Source organism: Lutra lutra, chromosome 4 (assembly GCF_902655055.1).
Source record: "Lutra lutra chromosome 4, mLutLut1.2, whole genome shotgun sequence".
Lineage (NCBI taxonomy): Eukaryota > Metazoa > Chordata > Mammalia > Carnivora > Mustelidae > Lutra > Lutra lutra.
Window position 1 is genome coordinate 3,200,119 of NC_062281.1, and position 16,801 is coordinate 3,216,919.

General features: G+C 55.2%; 1 protein-coding gene across 4 annotated transcripts in view; it reads left to right on the forward strand.

The window, feature by feature from the left end:
• The window catches only part of AGO2 (argonaute RISC catalytic component 2), a 103,199-nt gene that overhangs the window by 32,105 nt on the left and 54,293 nt on the right, over nt 1-16,801 (forward strand). For 2 of the 4 annotated variants that reach the window (XM_047728577.1, XM_047728578.1), the window contains exon 2: nt 15,984-16,179. The exons of 1 other annotated variant lie outside the window; for it this stretch is intronic. In XM_047728577.1, the coding sequence (XP_047584533.1) occupies nt 15,984-16,179 (196 nt within the window). Of the gene's footprint in view, nt 1-11,512; nt 11,654-15,983; nt 16,180-16,801 lie in introns of those variants that run through there. One more of the 4 variants, XM_047728579.1, reaches the window with a different exon arrangement.

A 16,801-nucleotide genomic window follows, 5' to 3' on the forward strand; every position in this document is an offset into this window, starting at 1 on the left:
TCTGAACAGAGAACATTCGTTAACACGAGGCCAGATGGCAGAGGCGATCGCTGAGCTCAGGACTAATTAAGGAAGCATCTTTGCGGCAGAGTCTCTCCTTGTCCCTCCTTTGTACCTGTGGTTTTTGTTGTTTGTAAATGGCATCTTTGTAAAAGTAATTTTCCTAATTAGTAGCTGTTCAGGTGTAGGAATGCAATGGATTTTTAGTCTTGTTTTCAGGAAGCTCGTTGAATTCTTTTTAGTTCCAACAGTTTCTGCGGATTCCATCCTGGTTTCGCACAGGAGGTCGTGCCGGCTCCTTGTGTCTGTTTGACGCGCTTATTTCAAGTTGTGATGCTTGTTTCTTTTTCTTCTGTGACTGTACGTGCTCGAGTCTGCTGAAGTGTCGATTTCAAACCTTGCTGTTCGGTTCTGAGCTCAGGAGAAATCTTGCAAGTACCCCTTTAGCGGGAGTGCTGTTCAGGAGGTTTCTATTGGTTGACCTTTTATTAGGTCTGAGAAGTTCCTTCAACGTCTCCAGGTTTGTCCACCGTGTTTGCTCTCGTTGTCTCATCCGTGAGACAGTCTTGATTCTCAGACAACACAAGGAGCATCTGCTGGGGCCGCTGTCCATCTGTGTGAGCTCCCTCTGCCGGATGGCTTCCTGGACCTCCCAGGTGGGGTGAGTGCATGTCCCTGTGGCTGGGGACCCCATCACCATGGGCTCTCACAGCAGAGGCGCACCTGCCAGCCGGCCACCCAGCTGCAGCTCAGCCTCAGAGTCTGTGGAAGACCTGCAGCTCGGCCACAGTCCTCTGAAATCCAAGGTCGAGGGCGCTCTGGCGCCGGCTGCGTGCACGTGGGACAGAGGAGTCACAGAGGGGTGGTGGACTGGAGAGCGTGGCATGTTACTGTTGTGAGGCTCTGGTTGAACACCCTGGACGAGAGCACAGAACTGGACAGGCAATGAGGTGGGTCTGGTGAGCGGCCACATTGGAAGGGTCATCCCGCCGGAAGGTGGCCGGCGCTCCAATGGCTCTGGGCCCTGCAGGATTTCCAGGAGAGATGACCCCCACCGTAGCTCTGGTTTTTAGGGGAGAAAGAAAGGGGCAGGGTGGGTTGGGGAGGGAGAGGGCAGGCGGAAACTGAGTGGGGAGCCTGCTGTTGTGTCAGGGTGACCCGTGAGTGGAGAGCCCGGGGCCACCAGGAGTCCGGCTACCTGGCAGGCTCATTTGAATGGAGAGGTGGAGGTGCTCTCCTGGGGCAGCTGCTTGGCCCAGCAGGGAATGGGGACAGGCAGGGGGTTGTCCTGGATAAGATTCTGTGGAAGTGACTGGGTTAAACCGGAAGGAATGTGACATGACGGCAGGTCAGGATGCTGGTCGGGTTTGGCGGTGGGTGAGAAGCAGTGGCTTGGTGATGTCATTCCCCAAGTACCTGCCCCTAAGGGAGCAGATCCTGCTGAGTCCTGCTGCCTTGGGCTAAGATGCTTCTCTTGGGTGTGATGGCTTCACTGTGTCTGAAGAAGCCCCGACTTTATCCTGCATAAGGCTCGGGGGAGCTCCTGTGTATGTCCCTTTCCCGCGTGGGCTGCCTTGTTGAGCAGCTGCACTGCTTTGTGGGGCCCTCAGCCTATCGCGCTGTCTGGTCTCATTCCTCCCCCTCCTTTTCCTTCTGTGTTGGGCCACACAGAGTTCCTCGGTGGTAGACAGGTGCCCTGCAGCCTGGGTGCCCCCTGTCACCTCTCCACTCCCCAGATGGCAGATGACAAGGTCATGTGTTTGCAGATGACGGGGAGAAGGTGGGTTTCACTGCCTTGCTGGTAAAAGCAGATGTTCATTCTTTTCAAGACAGGCAAAAAGTTGAGACTTCACTTAGTAGCCTCGTGGGACAGGACCAAAGCTGTGGTTTTTCATTTTTTATATAATTTTCTTCTTCCTGATTCCTATTCTCTTAAAATACATGGGGCTTCATGAACTAATACTGATGGATCTGGTTTCTGTGGGTTTGCGTTCGCTGCAGACACTGGGATGCTGATTAGTTTGAGCCCATTACCACGTTTAAGGCTTAAAGTCAGGAGTGAGCCCCAGTGGAAAGAGGAGCCCCGGCCCGGGAAGCCACTCCATGGCCATGCCTTCCTCGCCGGGAGAGCAGAGAGGAAAAGCCGTGGCTGCCACGCCTGCTCCACAGCCGCTCCCATGGGGTCCTCTCATGGCTGGCTGTGTGTGCATGTGGCACCTGGCTATGCTTATGGCAAGTGCTGGCCTGGAGATGAGATGTGCTCAGCGTTCTGTTTTCTTTTCCGTTAAAAAACAAACAAACAAGTAAAACGTTGGTGCTACCTGCATTTGGTGGTCGGGGCTGTAGCCAGATCGTGGCCCCACCTGCCCGGGTATCAGTGCTGCACTGATCAGTGGTGCCACCGCGTGGTGGGGGTGGCAGTGTGCGCTCAGCATCGAGACCCCCCGGCTTGTGCATGCTGGAAGGTTTTAGGTAAGTGAGGTGGTTTCCAGCTGCCTCAGAAACCAATGGAACCTTGTAAGCTGAAGAGGGGGAGACGGAGGACACCCCCCCCCCCGCAACTGTCATGAGTCAGACAGCTGTGCAAAGTAGCAGGCTTCATGCAGAGCTAGGGCCGTGGGGCACATTTATAAATGAGTGGAAATAGGTCTCTTTTACTAAGTTTTTTTTTTTGTTTTGTTTTGTTTTTTTAATGCACTTTCAGTATGGGTTCCCTTTATCTGGAATATAAAACCCAAATCATGGCTTTAATGTTATACTTTAACATGCTGGCTTGCAGTGATGCAGAAGAGCATGAGCGGTTTGGGACAAGGCTGGGTTTATATCCTGCCCTGTGGGGTACCCTTGGGCAAGTCCTAGGGACTGGCAAGCTCCGTGGGGTTCCCTGGGATGGGGCCTCGCAGGTGGAACTGGGGTCAGATGCTGCACCTGGCGGCCCTGGCAGGTGGCCTGTGGCCGCCCATCCTATAGACTATGGAGCGTCTCTTCCGAGTCGGGTGCCCACCCCTCCACCTGTGTGCATCTGTGGGGCTGTGGATGGGGGCTTAAAATATACGTGGGAATCATCACACATCCACCTCAAATCTTGAATTGGGCAAGTTTTTAAACCTCTCCGGATGTCTGTTAAGTGGAGTACTGACGACGTGTACATCTTTTTATTTAAGTTTGGAAAATGTCGAACTGAGACAACTAGAACAGTAAACACCCATTTATCCTCCTCCCAGATTCTGTTCAAAGTTGCTTTCATCAGTTTTTAAAAGATAGCTTTACTATTATTTCTCTAAAAATAAATGTAATGTACCCACTTAAATAAGACACCAAGAAGAGTGAGTTGTAATGTGAGCTCTTGGAAATAATCACCGTGGATATTCAGTTTTATGAGGCTTCTGTAAGTTTCCCGTTCCTACACCAGATGTGAGTGTGCAAATGCAGGATTTGCGCCAGACACCTTCTTGGAGCTTCCTCCCACTCAGCCCCATAGGACAGCTTCCCATGATGGTGTAGACACACGGGGTCAGTAAATGAGCGCAGCACACGTTCCCCGGTGAGCAGTCACACCTTCCTGTCCTCTGTGACAGAGGGTGAGCGCTCTGTGCAGGTGTCTGCGTGTTTCAGGATAAAGGCCTCCATCTTGAGTTACTCCACCAAAGGGCACATGATCTTAAAAGATTTCTGAAACATACCTTCAAGACCATTGAGCTCAAGAGAGTGATCATTTTTTCAAAGCTCTTGTAAATATCAGCTAGGCAAAAAAAAAATGTACAGTTTTTATTCACATTTTTTGGACGGAGGGCTGGGCATGTTTTCTCTTTGTTGGCCACTAGTATTTCCTACATGTATTGTCAGCCATAGTCAATGCCCACTTTCCTGTGGGAGTTTTAAATCCTTTGTAGTTTATTTTACTTTTTTTTTTTTTAAAGATTTTATTTATTTGACAGAGAGAGAGAGTGCGCACAAGCAGGAGATGCAGAGTGGGAGGGAGAAGCCGGCTCTCTGCTGAGCGGGGAGCCCAGTGTGGGGCTTGATCCCAGGACTCTGGGATCATGACCTGAGCTGAAGGTAGATGCTTAACCAACTGAGCCACCCAGGAGCCCCAAAGCCTTCGTAATTTATATAAACTCTGTATATCCAGGTTTATATTTTCGCATTTGTGAACTTATTGTCATAAAATTTTCTGAATTTGTAGGGCAATTAGAGAAGCTTTAAAAATCTTACATAGTCAGATTCGTCTTTGTGACCCCTGCATTTTGGTTCCAAGAATGAAAGCATTCTGATTCCCAGATTATAGAAGATTATTAAATTTTGAAGTATTTCTAAGGATGTCTTTGTTTCACTTGGAAATGTTAACTCTTACAATTTGTATCCGTTTGGAATTTGTTTTGTGATAAAAGAGGTAAGGGAGCTCACCTTGCCTCTCCCTCAGCTGTCCCAAGGATTGTGCCAGCTGTCCCTTCTCTGCCGTCCCACGACTGAAATGCCATCTCAGCCCACCCCGCACCGTCCTCATGGCTGCTCCTGCCGTCCCTCCTGATTCTCTGCCTGCCATCTTCTGGGGTGAGGCCCCTGAGGACAGGGATGCCGTTGGTGCTCAGGAAATGTTGCAGGAGTGGAATCAGACAGAGTCAGCGTACCGGGAATGCTTCGGGGGGGCTGGGCACACAGACCTCAGTCCCACAGCAGCTGTCACCATGCGCCAAGTGCTAATTGAGTGAACTTGGGGGGCCTGTGTTATTATGCATTGCTAGGTCACCCATCTCTTTAAAACATTCGTTTGACTTCATGGGGTGCCTGGGTGGCTCAGTGGGTTAAAGCCTCTGCCTTCAGCTTGGGTCATGATCTCAGGGTCCTGGGATCGAGTCCCGCATCGGGCTCTCTGCTCAGTGGGGAGCCTGCTTCCTCCTCTCTCTCTGCCTGCCTCTCTGCCTGCTTGTGATCTCTGTCTGTCAAATAAATAAATAAAATCTTTAAAAAAAAAGGAAAAAAAAAACATTCGTCTGACTTCAATATACCCACTGTCTCCCAAGGACTTGAGTCCGCTTGGCCTGGTGGCAGGGCTCACATGGTCTGCTAGCAACAAGACCTGGGCTGAGCCCAGCTGTCCCTGTCCCTTACCTGCCCGCTTTCCCATCTGTACCCTGGGGATCACCTGTGCCTGAGCTGGGGTGGGGAGTGGACTAGAAGGTGCGTGTGGAGGTTTCTGCAGCAGGCCCGGCACACCAGGGGCCCCAATGCTTCCGCAGGCGTCGTGGGAGAGTGTGAACCAACCCACGCGCCAGAAGGGGCAGTTCCACGGGTCCTGCTGCTGCCCAGAGATGTCCTTGGTAACTAAGAGGGATTCGTCACTGTCAAAGAGCACAACATTCTGAATTTTCTGCTGAAGAGGGATGGGAACAGGAAGGCGGTAAGTTAGATTCTTGTAGGCTTGGGGTGATGAAAAGAAGGATTTAGGTTCTTTGGTGAAGGAGATGGTCCTGAAGTACGGGAGATGTCCTGAGAGCTCTCTGTGAGAGAGGTTGGTCCATTCCATGGGCCATGCTGGCAGAAAGCAATCTTTGCTCTGTGCTCTGCTGGCCTGGCACCGAGTCACCCCGCAGGGAGCCCCGAGCTCGTGTCTGGGAGGGTGGATGCGAGGATAGATGAGGAGGCGTCTGGAGCGCACCCCGAGTCTCGGAGATGCTTGATAAATGTGGCTTCTTCTGTCGCAGCGGTGGGGACGGCGTGCGGGAGACCAAGGATGGTCTTCACAGGATGCCTCGTGTTTGTGCCATGAAACGCTTGACACTGAGTTACAAGGGAAGGTGTTTCTACTAAGCGTGCGACACTGAGATATTCTTTTCCTTGTCTGTTCATTCATTCATTCAGCAGTTGCGCGAAAGCAGACGTAATCCCTGCCGTGGCGTCACCCATGTTCTAGTGGGCGAGGCAGTTACTAGCCAGAGAACCACAGAATAAAGAGAAAGTCAGAAGTGGTGAGCGCCGTGGAGAAGCGTGAGGCAAATGCACCACGGGGTGGTCCGTGTTTGCATGGAGCTTTTGAGACGGGCTTACGTCACGTGGCGGTGTCCTGTGACAAGCACGCGTGAGTGTTGGTCCACGGAGTGGAGCCCACGCGGGCAGTGCTCATGCCAGCCGCTGGGGCGACGCTTTGGTGGGAGGGAATATACGCTTTACGAGTATTTAATTCTCCCTTGTATTTATTCCAGTTTTTGTCATACTGTGGACAGATGGGGCGGGTCAGAGGAGGTGTCTTTGACATGGAGGGAAAGTTTATTGAAACAATTTTTATGGGAAATTTTTCTATTTACAGATCACAGAGATGACTTTGGGGACCGTTTCTCAGAGAAATCGTGTTTTAAATGATGGCTGGAGGTTCACCAAAGCCTATCTAAAAATCCTTTGTGGGTGAAGTTCTTTGCGTTGGCAACGAAGATAAAGACCCGTCTTGTTAGTCACTGACTTGAGGGCAGTTGGGTGCGGCTCATCACCAGCCCCAGACCGTAGTGTGTGTTATATGTCCTTAGGCATGCGTATCGCTCGCTGAAACGAGGTTAAAATATTTTTGGAGTATTTACTTATTCAACCACAAAAGTTGACTGAGGCAGTTCAGTAGCAACCTTCCTGCCGGCTTGGCTTGCCGTCCCCACCCCCCCGCCTTGGGCACCTGCCAGGACCGCGCCGTCACCTGGGAGCACCTGCCTTGCTCAGCCCCTTGCCCCCTCATCATCCCCACCCCCGCACTGCCCCAGAGTGCCTGGGTGCCCCCCTCTTCCCCCATTGCCTCCCAGGGCCACTTTTTTGGGTGTTGCCAAGAATCAGGCTACAATAGATTGGAATTTCCCAGAGGGTTTTTTTTACCAAGAGAGGAAGAAATGAAAAGATTTACAGGAACTGTGGCCTGCATGAAGGTGACACATTTCTAGAGAACAGCTCTTGGACTCCATGGTTGGCTTCTTTCCCTGAAGGGCTGTCCTCCTCGCCCCCCCCATCCCCTTGCCCTGGGAGCCTTCCTAGGGTTTTGTCTGGTTCTTCTGTCTCTCCTCACCCTCCTTCAGAGTGGGAGGAGCTGAGCACACCTGCCCGAGGGTGAAGGGCAGAAGCGAGCGCCTCCCGTGGCTGTGGACACGCCCCTATGCTGGAGAAAGGGTCTCATCGGATGGTCTGTGTCAGCCTTGGGGTGTTTTCGGAACCCCTCGCCCTCCGGGCTAGCACCGAGTGTCCCCCTGAAGCTCCGGTGTGGGGCCAGCTGCGTCCTGAGCCCAGACGCCGGGTTCCGGTGTGCTGAACGCAGAGTTCTCCTAGGCCATGATTATGCACACCTGCTGAGCCCCCATCCACCTCTGGGAACCCCCCCCCCCACCGGTGTGTCCCCCTCTATGTCCCATTTTACTTTCTTCGCGCCCTTGCAGGTGTGAGAGCTCACACGCCAAGGTGGGCTTCAGAGGTTGGGGTCAGGGGTGAGCGCTGGCCGTTAGAGAAGGTGACTGCGACCCAGACCACGACCCGGCTGGGCTCGTCTCCTCTAGGCCATGCAGCCTGAACCGGATGTGGGAGCGGAAGCTCCCTGTCTTGGCATTCGGCCAGACAGAAACCCATCTCTCAGGGAGTTCGGGCGACGTTTGGTTTGGGGTTTTGGCTTCTTTTCCTCCCGGTCGGCTGGTCGGTCACCCGGTCTAACACTGTTTTGCACACAGTGTGGTTCTGTTTTCTCTCCAGCTGACGGGAGCACATGTCCCTGTCTGCAGTCGTAGCGCTTCGTTCTGAGAATGGCTCCATTCATCTCCCCAGAGAGGCTGCCGCGGTTGTGTTCGGTGGAGTCCCACTGGCTTGGGGAGGGCCGTAAGCCATAGCGGCCTGTGTAGGCAACAGGTGAATGCGCTGAGTGGCAGTCTGTCTGTCCTGTTGTAGCAGGAGAGTGCTGGTCGGACGGCTTCTGCTCTCTGGTCTGGGCCCCGGGAGCCTTCAGAACCTGTCCTTTTCTAGCCCACGGTGAAAGCAAAGGTACAGGAGACACACGGACCTGGGTGGTGGTCCTACCTAGCCACTGCCCAGCCGGGGACCCTGACGAGTCACTCAGCCTGTTGAGTGACTCTGTTGCCTCTTCCAGGGAGGTCCAGAAGACTGAAGGAGCTGATGCCCGGCCTGGCCCACATTGTGGCATAGGAGGCCTAGACGGCCTTGAGCTATTTCTGTCACTTTCTTTTGTCTTCATAATTTCTGGCTGATGCCCAGTATAGTGAAAACAGAATTCTAGAAGGAAACGGAGGATACATGACATTGAATACCAATGCTCCCTTCGAGGCTCCAGAAGGAGCTTGACAATAGCTTCCTGGTGTTCGGGGGCAAATCTTTGACTGTCCTGGTCCCGCTGAGACATGGGTGCAGGTGGGCTGGGTTCCCTTCCTGGAGGAACGCTGTGTTGCTGGCCCTACAGCCAGTACAGCGAGCAGCACGTCAGCCAGTTAATCCAGAGCCTGCACCGGTGGTCACCTGCCGGTCACTGAGGGCCAGACTCTGTGTTAATTTGATGACTCTGTGAGCTACGTGTATCTCGAGGAACATTTAAGTCACCCAGTTCCTTTGGTTTTGGAAGATGCTGGGCTGCTAGTAAGATGTGGTGACAGGAGCCCTAGTGGGGATGGGAAGCCCCAGGCTCCCCTCTCTATGGGCTTCCTCTCGGGCCCCTCCCCCAGGCGGAGCTCCCAGACCCTCCTGGAGCCAGGCTCACCCCAAGTCCGTGACTCAGAGCAGGTTTCAGGGGAAAGGGTGAGTTACTTTCTCCCCGCGGTTTCCAAGGTGACTTCCGGCCCCAAATTCTGCTGTTTATTATGTGTCATCAGTGGCCAGGGATGTTGCTCTTGGCCTGATGGTGGAAGCCGGCGCCGAGACATTGGCGTTGGTCCTGGCTGTGAGGCACAGGGGCAGTGGCGGTGGGAGGAGGCTGGGTGTGGGGCCGAGGCTGCTCCAAGCCAGCATCTCCCGCCAGAGTGCAGGCCACACGGGTTATGCAGGGTTTGTACGAATTCAGTTCCGTGTGCTTCGGTGTTTAGAAAACAGCAGAAACGAAGAGCTTCTCGGAACAATGATGCTTGTCTGCTGCGGGCTTTCTGTGCTCGTCACCAGATAAACTTGCCTGGCGACTGCGCGCTGCTTCCCCCCGATTTGCTTCTAGGTGAATGGGCAGAGCTGTGGGTCCTGAGACCGTGTACAGGTTTGGTCTTGGGACGCAGATGGGCCTCACGTTTTGAACACAAGGCCATGCTGTCAGGCCTTAGCAGGATGTCTGATTTCTGATTCCCAGCGCCGAGCCCCTGCCTGGTAGGCAGCCTGTGCGGTGAGCCTGGCGAGCCGTTGTCATGGCAGCTGGTAGCTCATGAGCTCACATCACATCGGGGACAGGCGCTGGTGGGGCAGCCATGGAGACAGAAAGCCTGGTTTGCAGGCCTGCAGGGCGTGATGCTGCCTCCGGGGCCCTCCCTGTCTGAGGACCAGCTAACGGCCCACCCGTTAGACCACCACGAACCTGGGGGGGGGGTGTCGGTTTGTGACATAACGGGGAACTGAGACGCCATCTTCTCTGCTTAGAGATGAGGCCACCCCGGCCCCTTGGAGTGGACGGTTCTCACGCACTCGGGGTCATGAAGCCCTTTGTCAGGCTGGTCAAGGTTATGGGTAGAATAAGAACGTTTTTCAAGGCACAGGATAAGACACATAGGATGACGAGGAACAGTTAACAAAATAACAGAACAAATGTTACCACATTTAGTGAGGGTCCAGCAGCCGGTCTAGTAAATACCATGATTTTGAAGTAGCAGTGAGTTTAAAGGTTTTTACTTATTTGACAGAGAGTGCGCATGTACACACGAGCTGGGGGGGCGTCAGGCACCCAACTGACTGAGCCCCCCAGTGCCCCCAAGTAGCAGTGGGTTTGAACCCGTTAACTGCCACCATGTGGCAGGGGAGCCTTCTGTTTCCTTGTGTCCTGGTGTGTCCTCGTGTGCTTGGTTGTCCTTGTTCATGAGGGAAAGGAGCGATACATTTCACTTTGAGCTCAGCCCAAGTTCACAGGCCCTCCGAGTTGTCTGCGTGGGTTCTGGGCTGAGACCTCCCGGCTCGGGGGTGCTCCCCTTGGCCCTCCCTCTCCAGGGCCAGGGTTCTGTGGTCCGCAGGTGGTGGGCAGGGCATCTCACTCTCAGGGCCCTGGCTCCAGGGCACTTGGCCTGGTCGGTCCTGGTCCTAGGGACACCTGGTGGCCGGACTTGAACTCAAGGAGGCCAGACGAGCCGCCCTGATGAAGGCTGTGGTAGAGGGGCAGGCAGGACAGAGCAGCAGGTGCGTGCCGCCTCCTGGCATCTCCTGGGGCGGAGATGGGCCTTGGTCCTCACTTGTTTCTCAAGGAAGCCAGGACAGGAAAGAGAGAAAAACCACAGAATGCCACTGTAGACAGCTGGGGTGTGGGGAGCCTGGCCTCCTGCACACATGTCTCCTGGGTCCTTTCTGTGGGCACGTGGATGGCTCCTGGCTGGGTACTGAGGCCAACAGACATGTGTCCTGGAAGGACACTCATCGTGTGGTCGCCTGGACCCCGGGAAGGGACTGACACGGAGCACAGTGGCTCAAGGGACCCAGGGCACCCCAAAGGCCTGACTGGCTGTGTGGGGGAGCAGGAGACACAGCTCCCAAGCTGAGCCGTGAAGCGGTGGTGTGCCCATGGCCTAGAGGCCTCTGACATGTGGGTCACCGTAGCAGGGAGGGCAGAGATGCTGGGCGGTGGGGCCGGGCTGGGCAGGGCTTGGCGGCAGCCCCGGGGACGGCACTCATCCTGCATCTGGGCTCAGGACCCTGTTCCTGTCCGTGCACTGCTGCCTCTCGCTCAGACCCTGTGCTCCTGCGGGCGGGGTCCGTGCCTGGCCTGGGGTCAGATTCAGGACGTTAATGGGTCAGCAAGTCCTTCGTTCTAGAGGCCTGGAACCTGGAGCCTGAGCCAGCGAGGGGCGAGCGTCGATCTGACAGTCTGTTCTCCGTGTGTGGGTGGAAGGGTGGCAGCGGCGGTACATGGCCGTGGGAGCCCCCGGTGGGTGCTGTGGAAGGCGGGGTCCCCCTCGTGCGCTGAGCCCTCCGGTGGGCCCCCTGCTTCCACTCCAAGGACGTAGGTAGAGATGTTCCTACGTGGGCCTTCAGCGCAGCGTTTACTTTTTAAAGTGAATGTTTGGAAACCGCTGAAATGCATCGGCAGGAGACGGCTCGGTGAGTACGGCCGTCGGCGAAGATTCGTTGTGGAGAATTGCGTAATATGACGTTAGATGAAAGCCGTCAGGGATAAGTCTGCATGGTTGTGTCAGCGCAAGCGCACACATTGTGTGTCGTGTGTGTGTGCAGAGACTGACTTTGAACAGGGATTACCTCTGGTGGCGTCACAGGCAACTTTTCTGTTCTCTGTATTTTTCCGTATCTTCTGTAATAAGTGTGTGTTTTGACATCAGAGAAACTGCACTGTGTGAAAGCAGCCACCTGGTCCCCGTCCATCATCACAGGTGGGGAAGTGCGACCACGTGTTCGGTAGGCAGTCACCCACGGAGGCCACTATAGAAAGTGCTCTGTGACCTGTAGTTAAGTGAAGACAGGTGACCTGGACCCACAGTCTCTCAGTTATCTGGTACGTGGGAGAGCCTCTACAAGCCTTCACTCTCTGGTCACCCCACTTCTTGTCCTGTGTGTGCACCCCTTACTTAGGGGAGGGCCGGGACGGGCGTCCCACTCTGGCAAGGGGGCTGCGAGGAGATTGTGCGTGGGACAGGTGTCACACAGCCTGCTCTGGGACCCTTCATGAAAAAAGGCGGTGACAGTCCCCGCCCTGAGACCTGGATTCCTTGGGGAGGAGAGCCCCGTCCCACAGAAGCCTTACTTAGAACACAGCGACAGGCTCGCTTTCCATGGTGCCTGTAAAAAAAAAAAAAAAAAAGAAATAAAGGAAAAAAAAAAACAGCAAAACTTCCCAGTTGCCGTGACCCAGTCGCTCATACAGGAAGTCGGTTACTCATTCACTACGTTTCCCTTTCACTGATGGAGACGTGGCTTAAAAGTGGAATTTCTGAGCACGTGCGCTGAGTTACCAGCAGTTCCGCAAACACTCGTTGCCTGCGTTACCAGCGCCGGCTGACACGCTGGGGCCCCCCTGCCCTTGAAACGCGCTCTGGTCCGTGGTGCGACTCGTGGGTGCATTGGGTCGGTGGTGGGCCAGGGACTGTGCTTGCCTCGGACCCGCCATTTCCCTCCCCCTGCTGAGGTCCCTTCCTGCGGTGACCATCCAGTGCTCCTGGATGAGGAAGGAGGGGTCGCCTTCCTATTCCCAAGGGTTTCGCCCCCCAGAGCAGCAGTCCGATGGCACAGACACAGTGGAAACACATTCCCAGCAGAGCCGTGTGCCGCGTGGCCAGGTGGGAGAGGCAGTGCACCTGCTGGGGGCGCGGGGCGGGGGGGGGAGATGCAGGCCTGGGCATCAGGCAGAGCTTTGAGCAGAGGGAAGCAGCGTGTCTCGGGGTGGGGTGGAGAAGATGGGAGCACCTGGGGGGTGGGGAGGATTGCTGGGCCCGGCAAGGGTGGCGGTGTCGGCCCAGCTGGAGGGGACCTGGGGTCTTACCACAGGGTCGGGTTTTGGGGTGAGGTCCCCACTGAGTCTCTCAGGGGCATCTTCTCTGGTGAAGCCCCCCCAGATCCTCCTCGTGGGCTGTCCTGTATTCAGCAGATGTTGATGGTCCCCAAGGCGGGGGAGGCTGAGTTGAGAACCATCCCCCATCTCCCCAGCACATGATCGTCAAGCTTGGGGGCGGTGGGCTTGGGGCATGGAGCCCCCCCCCCCCCCGTTGCTCCCCGGCATCTCTGCTTCTCTGTTCCTCCTGCGGCACGGGTGAGCGGGAAGGGTGCGTGTGGCGAGTTGCTCTCTAGGCGACACTGGAATTAATTTTCAGAGTCATCTGTTTTGACCGTGAAGCAGGTGTGTGTGCTGGTCAGCATTCGGTTTTCATCTCAGAATATCATCTTCCACTGGGGCCAAGAGCTGACACCCACGAGAGCGCCCCCGCCCGCCCGCCACTCTGTCCCTTCTCCCGTGCCCCGGCTCTTGCGTGCGGCGTGGCCTGTGCGAGGTCCCCTCGGGGTCCCAGTCCTGCTTGTCTTAGCATTTTACTCTTCTGGATTGACTCCCCATGAGGCATGAGTCCCAGATCTCCCTGAGGGCGAGGCTGGGCCAGAGTCTTTATCCTCCTGTTAGGAGCGTTTCCTTCCCGGGGGCCTGAAGCTGCCGGGACCGCCCCCTGCTCTGCTTGGGGCATGGTCAGGGCTTCGCTTGTGGTCGTGTACTCCGCACACCGGCCCAGAGCTCTCAGGATTTTCGGGTTAAAAGCTAGAAGCAAGGAAGAAATAGCTTGTGAAGTCACGTATTCCATGAACGTGTCGCCATTGTGTTTTCCCACGGCTTTCATTGACACGGGTTAGTGACCCGGGCCATGGGCAGGTTCCCTTGTTTCCCGCGGCAGTTTTCTGGAAGTGGTGGGTATCACGGAGACCGGAGAAATGGGCTCAGCCAGAGAAATGGGCCGCAGGCATGTCTGTGGCAGTGGTTAGATTTTAGGACGGTAAACTCATCCCCATCTAGCTGGGGACAGATGGCTGCTGAGGGGCGGAAGGAAGCCTTGCTTCAGAAACGGGCACCCCAGCTCGCTGTTCCTCTCTGAGCCTTGGACGGCTTCCCTTTTCAGAGGCAACATCTTGGCTCCGTAGCTGTGATGCACAGTCAAGAAACATGTGAAAAGCACCTTGTAAACTGGAAAGCCCTTATTCGGTGTGGCTGGTGCTCTGGTTCCTGAAATGGGCCGTGTCTGTGGCTGGGCATTTCCTGGGGAACAGTAGTCAACTCGTGCGGTTCTGCTGTGTTTCTGCATTCTCAAGATGCGTCTTGTAGGTTAGGCTTCTGCCTAGGAGCAGGGACAGCGTGTGGGCAGACGGTGCAGTCCGCTCCTGGGCAGGGGCAGGGTCTGTAGTACAAAGGATCGCACGTAGCCTGTGCTTACGAGGAGCAGACCCGCCTCGTCCTTTGCTGGCGTGCATTCCCACGCTGCTCTGGGAGGGGACCCGGGAGCTGCCTGGGAGCACTGTTTATTTTTGTATCCTTCATCCTGGACGTTACCCAGCGTGTAAGGGGCACACGAGTGTGCTTGTTGAAGGGCTGGTGTGTGGTGTGCGAGTCCGTAAATATGGCATCTACATCAGAGTTGCTCAGTGAGACAGACCTGAAGGGTTACAGGTGGTACAACTCAGTGAGATTAATAACCTTTGAAGCATGTTTGTTTTCTCGTAGAAAGAAAACAAAACAAAAAGAGTAACTGAAGGGCTCTGAGTTTTTCTAGGTCAGAAATGCAGTAAAAACAGCTTAAATTATTCTTAGTAGCATACTTTTGTTTCCGGTAAATGTCAGCAGGGATTGAAGTACGTGGGATTTTTTCTTTCTATCTTTCTTTCTTTTTTTTTTTTTAACGAGGAGGATTTTAAAAAAAGACAAGCAAAAATTAAGAATATTCTGTTATTGGAAAAATATTTAGTTGATTTCTTTTCCTAAGCCGCAGTTTGAACTTTATTAGAATTAGTGAAAATTTGTGTTGGGGTGAAGTTTCTGTACTGTCTGTGGGGGAGGAGTATGCTCCTTGCTTAAGTGAATGACTTACCTGGGAATGCAGGGGGGCCACCAGCGTGGGGTTCTTGGCCCCTTCAATTCCGTATGCATCGTACCCCTTTGGTCTTGTCTCCTGAGAATTCACACGGTCCCGTTTTCCCGGTCTCTGTCACATGCACAGACAGGGCAGCGATGTACAGACACACACATGAGCAGTGAGTCGCTGCGGTGCATTTGAAGTCAAGAAGTGGCTTGATGTTGAGGCCCCTCCTTTGTGGAAATGTGCTGTTGGTCTGCGGAGAAGGGGGTGCATTGTGGTTCCAGGGATGGGAGAGGTGGCGTGGGTAGTCACCTGAGCACAGCTGTCTAAAGCCCCTGGAGTAGGGGCTGGGGGATAGGAAGTGGCGCCCCAGGCGAGCCGTGGCAGGGTGCCTGCATGAGCCCCGCTGTGGGGAAGGCTCGGGTTTCTTGACTCTTGAGGTTGCAGAAATCCTCCTCCCTGACTCTGGTGGTTCATGGTCAGGGACTCTGTCTGAGTGGCCTCTGCAGCCTTGCCTCACCTGTCTGAGCCTCAGCCTCCATAGTTACAACCGGAAGGAGGTTGACCAGATGTTTCTGGGCTCGTCTGGTCCATCGAGCGCTCTTAGACTCTAGGGCATGAAGGTGACCTTGCTCAAGTTGCCCGGGTCTGGCCGGGGAGACCGCCAAGTGGGCTTGCAGCGCAGTGTAACGCGCGTGTCCTGGCACTGTGAACACAGCAAGCCAGAGACAGGAGTAAGGGCCGTGATGAGTGAAGGCTGGTGCCCGGGATTGAGGAGGTCTGGGGGTGGCAGACGACAAGGCTGAGGCTGGACAGTGCTCACCGGACGGCTGCCAGTTGGAGCCTTGGCTGGGGCCAGCCACGGAGGCATGGGGACAGGGATGGCCCGGAGTGTAGAAAGTGGGTCAGCAGGGGGTGGGGGTGCCTGGAAGTCAAGACCCCGTTAGGAGGCTTCCCTCACTGCCTGTGCACGGTGAAACCGGGCCTCGAGGGACAGAGGGTCCCTTGGGCCTGGCAGTTGAGGATGGTGCGTCTCTGATGACGCAGACCTGGAGAGGGGTAGGGGCGGGAGAGGCGGGTTTTCCGCGGAAACGTGAGAGCATAGGGAGGAGGAGGAAGGAACGCGTGTGTGGGGGGTGGCGTGTGACAGCGGGTCCGCGGGAGCTGGGAAGGGCGGGCCGCACGGTGGAGGCGACGCACGAGCTCCGGGAAAGCTCCGGGAAAGCTCCGGGAAAGCCGCTGCTCCCTGGGTAACCCGCGTTCTCTTGGCCCTTCCAGTGCTCGCGCCTCCCGCGCCGCCGCCGCCGCCCATCCAAGGATATGCCTTCAAGCCTCCGCCCAGACCCGACTTCGGGACCTCCGGGAGAACAATCAAGTTACAGGCCAACTTCTTTGAAATGGACATTCCAAAAATTGACATCTATCATTACGAATTGGACATCAAGCCGGAGAAATGCCCACGGAGAGTGAACAGGTATCTGTCGCTTCACCCTTCACCGGCCGCGACTGATGCGCGGCTGCCCTGTGCACACAGCAGGCCCTTCCCCGGAGCTTTCTGCTGCGGTTGCTTTTCGAAAAATATCTCGTGTGTCTCATCGCACCTTGATACAGTTAAGGGTGTAGCTCCATGTTGGGACAAGCTCCTGTGCCCGCCCGTCAGCTGAGAACCTCTCCTCGTGCCCTCTTCATCAGTCCCAGCCCCGAGGCCGGTGCTCTGACCGGTGTCACCGTTGATCTGTTCCCTGCTGGGGGGGAGGGGCCGGGACACAGCGGAGTCGCACAGCCTGTGAGGTGGTCTCCCCGACCTGCTCCTTCCACTGGCGGTGACGTCGTTGAGACGGACTCGTATTGTTGTGTGTATCAGTAGCCGAGGACTGTTTCATGATACGAGTATTTCATAGTTTCATCATCCTCTTGTTGGATGCTTGGGCTCTCTGGGCTTTGCCATCATGAACAAAGCTGTTGAAGTCTTTTGTGGAGACGCACGTTTTCGTTTCTCTTGGATGCAGGAGTGAAGTTGCCGGGTCACAGGGGAGGTGCAGGCTTAGCAACGTGAGAAACCGCGAAGGAGCTGTCCTGAGGGGCGGCTGGGCCTT